The following is a 7,500-nucleotide window of genomic DNA, read 5'->3' as shown; positions in this document are numbered from 1 at the left end:
ACCGTACCGAGATTCTAAAAGCTGACGTTTCGAGCGTTAGCCCTTCGTCAGAGCGAATCCAATCGTCAGAGCGAATCGTCAGATTCGCTCTGACGAAGGGCTAACGCTCGAAACGTCAGCTTTTAGAATCTCTGTACGGTGGCCAATTTACATTATCAACTCCGTTGATAAAACCACAATTTTTGTATACTACTTCCCCACCGACGCAGCACCACAGTTTCTTTAGAAACTACCCCTTCATTTATTTGCAGATGAGGTCCATTATGTTCCATTTGATATCAGATGAAAACCATATACCACGGTCTCTTTTAACTGAGTTAAGAATCAGAGTACGTTATAGTAAGGCTTCTATGAGTGGACTGTAACCTTATGTTCCCGCAGAGACAACGAACTGAACAGCAGGGGAGCTCAAAAGACAAGCAACCCAAGCCCGAGCACATTCATTGGTGAAAGGCAAGCTATCAGCACTGAGCAATCCCTCCCCGAGGGTGCCAACATGTAAGTTTGTACTGTCCCATATCTCTACCTCTCGTTACATATCTAACCATATGACTACAGCAGGATCGCACTATATCAAGCAACTATCCATTTCGATAAGGAACTTGTCTTCAATTCCTCCCTTATGGAACAAATTTTGCTAGTTTTTGCATAAATATGCAGCCCCAGCCATATAAGGTTCTTTCAGGCTGTCTGAATGCATATTCTCTCAGCAGGCAGCAAAACAAATAGAGAAGCCTTCTTCCCCCATGCCTGGTGCCAACCTTTCACCTTACGTTAATAAATACAGTATCGACTGGTTTGACCGAACCGGGATCTTTTTCTTCGATATTGACCTGATATTTCATTCGAAGTCATTCAACTCTGAAAAGTCACCCAAGGAAACCAGAAACCCAAAGAAACCAGAAATATGTTCGACGTCAAAATCAGGAGATGTTTGTTTAAAATAAGTGGCGGCGTCTCTTTTCAGTCTCTCTTTTCTTCAGAGTTTTATGTGCCCATACCTCGTAACAAAAAAATGCGATTATTTTCGGCACCTTAATTTGAAGTCATCGCATATTGGTTATCAATCAAGCATGAGCTCAAACATGGCGTCATCAGTCAAGTGCGAGATCAATGTCTTACCGCCCCTTAGGGTATATATCATTGTTCGCATGTTTTGCATGCTGTCATTTTCAAGTGGCTTAGTACACGCAACATTAGGTTGAGTGCATGCTAAGGTAAAGCCTTGCTATGTGCCACGGGTCGAGGGGTCGGGGATTGGTAACATGTATCAGTATGCAAGGGGTACTGGATTCGAAGTCGCTATCACCGTCCGTTTAAAGACATTTCTCAGGAATTTTCATCCATCACTCAGATTTCAATTTAGAAAGCAGCTCTTGTTTCTCAACATATTAGTTGACAGTTACAACAGTTACAAATTACAAATTTACGAATGTACAAATTTACAAATTTCGGTCGATTCTTTTGGACTCCATCCTCTCTTACTCCTCTCCGATTGGTCTGGTGATGGAATAGTTCAGACTTGCGTTGAGGGCGCTTTTTTTGCTAAGAAAGCAAAGTCGACTCAAGTTTGAAGTTCATAAATTTAAAAGAGAGAAATCGAGGTTTCTATAAAACATGACCTCTTGAACCTTTTGACTACCGATGCATTTTATTACATGTAAGTGCACGGACCGGAAGTGTGATTGCAGACTTCAGTGCAGCTGGCGAAGCCTTAACAAAAAAAAAAGGCTGCCATACTCTTGTGCAAATACACATCCATCCGTTTAATACTGTTCCCTTTCCTTCCGGATTCATGCAAAGGTGTGGAACAACGGGTTCTTGATATAATCAAGTATTTTTGTCGTTTTTCCCTTGAATTTTTCGACAAAATGACCCTGGGAGGGGGGGGGGGTACTGCCATATATGGACTATACTGATAGGTATATGCCGCTTTGAAGGGTATGGTTTTCAAGCAGTTTACTCTAGTATAGAGTATATAAATCATAGCCTTTCGGTCTAGAATAGGGTATCATTTTTTACGAAATTGACCAGTCGGTTGAAGATTTTATCAAGACTAAGGAAACCAGAAATTCCCACTCAAGAATATATAAAAATCAAATCGGCAAAGTTTAAGTTCACGTAACTCAGCCTCAACAGTGTCAATAAATAGCTATCATGAAACACCACTGGATATTTTTAACTGTCAAGAATCAGAATTTAGACGGAAATCGGTGGGAGTTTACTCTAGTATAGGGTAGCAAAATTCAGCTGAACTAGCTCTGGTATAGGCTAAGGGTTCCAGGGTCCCAGCAGCACATCCCCACCCAGAAATTCTTAAAGTGCCCCCCCCCCCCCCCGGGCAAAATGATTGCCGTCAAGAGCCTCGTTCAGTTTTGTAGACCTAGAGAGTGTTTTGCTTCCACAAGTAATGAATCGCTGTTTGCTGTATGCCCTTTTAAGTTTCCACGTCAACCGACTTCGCCCTTCACATATCAGTAAATATGTAATTAAATTATCAAACCACGAGGTGGAATACCTTAAGTACGTGGTAAGTAATTGGTGCAATACTTAAGTAATTCTAAATTGAGGTATTAAATTTGAAACCTTTGAAAAGGCAGGCAATTCTCTGGGAATTGCCATCAAGCCATCATGCCATCATAGCATGAAAGTGTGTGCGGGCTGTACTCTTAGTATCTCTTCCTAGCAGTTTATCTAAAGCAACGGCAGACCTCGCAATCCACATACACTGAATGTACGTTTTTAAAATAGTCAGTGGACGAAGAAATTATTACCATATAGAACACTGTAAAATAACGGATATCCCTCGACTCATCTCTTAGTAAGCGTTGCAGGGTGTTAGAAGTTTTGAAAACAATTTAAAACGTAATTTTGTTCCGTTAAACATATGGTACGTGTTTCTTGTGTTTTTGTACTGGAATTGTAGTCTCAAGAAATGTATATACGTAAGTATGTATGTATGTATGTATAAAAATTGGTATAAACTGACTATTTTCACAATAATGCAATACGTTTTAGAGGGGGGGGGGGGGTGGGTTTTACATAAGAACAATGCAAGTTATGCAGAACTCTTGGGACTGTATCATGCTTCAGTGAACTGAGTATCCATAGCTTTAATGCAAATACCAACCCCCCCCCCCCCCCCCCCCTTCCAAAATGAACTGTATCTGTATTATGGGATTGGTGAAAAAAGCGAATTACTAAATTACACAAGAAAATAAGGAACCACTTGAATCAGTGACTTCTTGACCGCATACAAGTCACAGATAATATGAGAGATTGAGGGCTACCTTTGATTGACACATCCAAGACATTTTTCTTATGATGAAGTTTACGTTCTATGATTTTTTCCTTTATGATTTAGTTTACCGGTAATCACGGAAGGTCAAGGTCGAAGCATCTTTAAGCTTTAAGTGTCAATAGTTCAGCTAGAATGCCGTGGCCGGTGTCAAACAGCTCTTGGTGGTGCAAACTGAAACATTTCACTCTTACGGCAGGTCTCCTCTTAAGGAAACCTGACATAGAAAAAATAGGCATAAAACATAAGCGTCACAACTACATTGATCAGACTTTAAAATGTATAACCAATCTAGAAGAGATTTCATGTCGCTTTTTTTTTCCGATCAGTACTTGTAATGATTTATTATGTCCAAAAAGAAAGTCATCTTGGAGGAACGTTTAGTCTTGGTGTTGGAACTAATTAGCTGTGAGGGAAATGCCATTTCGTGAATATGGTAACTTGAACCCCTTAAGTTAATCACACTTAACAGATGAGATAACTCTCTTTTGTACGAATCTGTAGATGAAGGCTGGCAAGTTTTAAGACGTTTCAGCGAAAAAAGGTGCTAATATGACATGGGCAATATTGAAACATTATAGATGTTACATTTTCGGCTATAAGTATTTTTTCTATAAAATTTTTAGCCAAGTTCTATGAACTAAGTTAACTTCTGAATCATTCCAGTTAAACGTTGTTCACTATGCCGTCAATTAAAACTCACAAACTGATTTACATTGCATTAACTCTTTGTAAACATGCATGCAAAGTAGATTGTGACGTCAAATCAGGAATAGACCCACTCCCCTTCTGACTCGGTCGTGAACAAAAGATGCTTGGTTTTTCGCAAGTTTTGCAGCCTATAAAAAGGCAATATTTGTTAGAAAAAGGAAAAAAGTGCCGCAATTCGTCTCGAACATGTGCAAAGATTGATTTTAGCGAAAAAAATATTTTGCGGTTAGGGGCACTTGCTTTTAAAGAGGATATCCAAATTTTTTTTAAAGGAATGACCAACGCCATTATCACTGAAATGCAAATTGTTAAAAATAATTCATAATTAAGTAATTAAATTTTGAGTTTTAATATAAAGCATATGTGGTATCTCTGGTGGATATATGGATATATGGTATATACGGTGATCAATAGCAATTCATGAATCAGATATTCCAACTTCCCTTTCCACGGAATTGTTGGTGACCGTTTGGTCCGTGAAGATGGTGACTTTTTCATATGCCGTTTGCTGTTGAAAAATATAGCGACTTTCAGATTGGAGTACGACTGCGAGTTTTCTGTACTGAGCAAGCGCATTAGGTTTAAAGTATGATGATTTTCGAAATGCGCATGCTCAGAACTGAGAACTCGTTTTCGTCCTCGCACGCCAATCTTAAGGTAGCCAATATCTCTGAGAAAACCGAGCAAATAATCCCAACAATCCCTGAAAAATTTAAAGGGAAAGTCGACAACTGTTCATTTTCTTTTTCGCACATAAACTGCTTTTCATTCTAATTCAAACATCAATAATTTGCATAAGATAACGGCTACCGGATGACGTCCAAATGCATCTTCTTGAAGCGTAGAATTCTTAGTAATTCCACATCATCCATTTGATCGTTAGCCCACGTATGTGAAGGTTTCTGAATCAATGAACACGTTTGACTGATGTCACTGAGTCGACTCTGTTGGGTTGAGTTAAGCTTAGTTTAGTTGACTGAATTCAGGTTGGAAATAAGAAACATTCACTCCGAACAAACTTTAAACCACGGGAAGTAATATTCACACCGTGACGGAGTCTGACGTTGGGGTATGTGAATTTGAGGTTGGGTACTTTTGGATGAAATGAAGTATGTTCCCGGAGACGGCCGTATTTCGACCCATTACACAAACTAAATGCCGTGATGTCGTGCCTCAGTTGGTTAAAATTATGCTATGTAGTTGCGAACGTGACTAAAAACCTTCTTCAGTTTTTAATTCCTGGCCCTATACCCAATTTTCTCTCTCCGTCCATTTATTTTCTGTCTCTCTATTCCTCATAAGAGCTCTTCCCCGAAGAAAACTGAACTGATATATTAGTCGCTGTGCGGAGAAGAAATTGAGATGCCCTTCTCTTAAAAACCAGAAAAACAGAGGCTACAGTGCTTAAAATTGGCATTCCGGACTTCCATCAAGCTTCAGTTTTGTTCACGGAGTCTCTCTTCTGTTTTGATCTCTTAGTATTATATTGCATTTCTTAAATGATTTGTCTTGAACGTTCCTCTTTTTCTTCTCTCCTCGACACATCGACCTTTTTTTTATTTTCAAAGCAAAAACGACTTTAAGCCTTGTCTGCAAAGTTTGCATTTTAAATAGTGGTGGAAGATGACTTTTTCTTTTTCGATTGTCTCCAGACAGCAATGGACAGCAACAGAAATGGTCTCATGCGGCCTGTAAGCACTGGAAGCGAAGAAATCCCCTTGATGTCTGTAGGTCCAACCCTTCACAGGAAAAAGCGAGCGCAAGACTTGAGCCTGCTGTCTCTACAGTCAGATGGAAGTCATGACTTCGTTGCTCCGGTTGGCGCGGGCGATGACGTAACGGTAAGCGTGGGAACAACGTTTCAACCAATGCTTAGTCTCAGATACACCTTATTCCAAAGAGGCTACCATTTTAGTTTTTTTTTGTTTCCCTGCAAATTGGCCCTTTTGGCAGTTTTGGTTTCACTTCTGATTGGTTGACAAAATGGTGCGAGAACTTTGAGCCAATCACTGAGTGAAGTAATGCAAAACCTAATGCAATTCGATAATTACGGTCGACACTCAATCAAAAACCGCTGTAACCCTGAATGTTAGTCTGGCCGGAGTTGAACTCACGACCTCCCGCACAGAATAGTCCGATACTCAACCGACTGAGCCAACCGGCCATCGATTCCAGTCGCAGAAACACAGCGGAACAACTGTCGCATGAACCTAGTTTAATAACATGGGTGACAAATTTCTCCTTAATGTTGGCGTGAATTTCAGCGTTAATTTATAATTTCACATGTGAAATTACAATGTTGCCATGGCAACTTTTCCTACTGTGCCAAAATGGCATCCAGGTTTGAAAATAGCCCACCTCTTATAAACGTTATTTGCCATCCATCATATTAATAGCTAATCAAATGGTATACTCGTGAAACTCGGGAATAATTTCACTTGCATTTTGTTCAAAATCAAACAAATTAAACAAATTAAACAGCAAAGGCAATGACTCAGACTTACAAGCAGTAAAATCTGTTAGTACTTTATTCAGTTCTCCTTTCGCCCCTTGCTGCAACTAGTGTATCATCTTTTCTTTATTCTCTTAGGACGCTGAAAGTGCTGATAACCCCGACAAACTACATTTAGCTTGCTGGTATGGGGACGAGGATGAAGTAAAGAAAATACTCAGTGATGAAAAACAAAAAGCTGGTAACAGATAACACTGTTGACTAATAAAGTTGTAACCAACTAGAATATATTGCGACAATATTTAAAAATTAGGATAAGTTGAAAACGGCGAGATCTTAATATCTTACTTATGAATGATACATGTTTTCATATATCAAACAATATTCAACAATTATTTCATAAGCGCGCGATAGACATGAGATGGAAATTAACCAATAAGCTACGAAGGGCCGAGATGGCTATAACCATTGCATATCTAACAAGCAAGAATGAAATAACTGAATTATTTAAAATCCATTTTTTTTTACAGTGAATCCCGAGCAATTGAAATTAGGAATCTTCGCTTCCCGATTTATTAAAGTTTTCCATATTGGCTACACTTTGCGCAATTACACCGCAATTTTGTGTGCCAATCAGAACGCAAGAAACTCCATATACAAGCTGCATTATTAGGAAACAGACACAGTATGGATTTTCTAGGTACTTGTTTGTTGACCGTAATAAGAGTGAGTCCATAGAAAAGCGTACTTTGTTTCAATCTAACAGTCTCCACCCTGAGTATTCCTATGTTCGACCTCAGCTGTCCACCAGAAAATTTTGACTTTCCTTTTCTATTTTGAGAGACCACGAGTGGACAGACGACAAAAACTTAAGCGAACACTTTGAGGAAGGAAGCGGGAAAAAATTGCCAAAGGAACAAAATGCGGACGGTTGAGTTAAACTAAGCTAAGTTTAATTTGCGGGTCAATGAACGCAGACATTGCAAGATAATTAAAGAAGCTACAACTTCGGTCATGAATAGTTGTAAGGCACTTCACT

The 7,500-nt window shown here is 39.3% G+C and overlaps 1 protein-coding gene across 1 annotated transcript in view; it reads left to right on the top strand.

Moving 5' to 3' along the window:
* Positions 1-7,500, top strand: part of LOC137973398 (transient receptor potential cation channel subfamily A member 1-like) — a 42,805-nt gene that overhangs the window by 350 nt on the left and 34,955 nt on the right. The window contains exons 2-4 of the mRNA XM_068820199.1: positions 382-498; positions 5,662-5,850; positions 6,600-6,702. Coding sequence (XP_068676300.1) covers positions 5,668-5,850; positions 6,600-6,702 — 286 coding nt within the window. The 5' untranslated portion in view covers positions 382-498; positions 5,662-5,667. The remainder of the gene's footprint in view (positions 1-381; positions 499-5,661; positions 5,851-6,599; positions 6,703-7,500) is intronic.

The sequence above is a fragment of the Montipora foliosa genome, chromosome 10 (genome assembly GCF_036669935.1).
Source record: "Montipora foliosa isolate CH-2021 chromosome 10, ASM3666993v2, whole genome shotgun sequence".
NCBI classification, from domain to species: Eukaryota; Metazoa; Cnidaria; class Anthozoa; order Scleractinia; family Acroporidae; genus Montipora; species Montipora foliosa.
The sequence above is the reverse complement of the archived record's forward strand: the minus strand, read 5'-3'. Positions and strand labels throughout refer to the sequence as shown.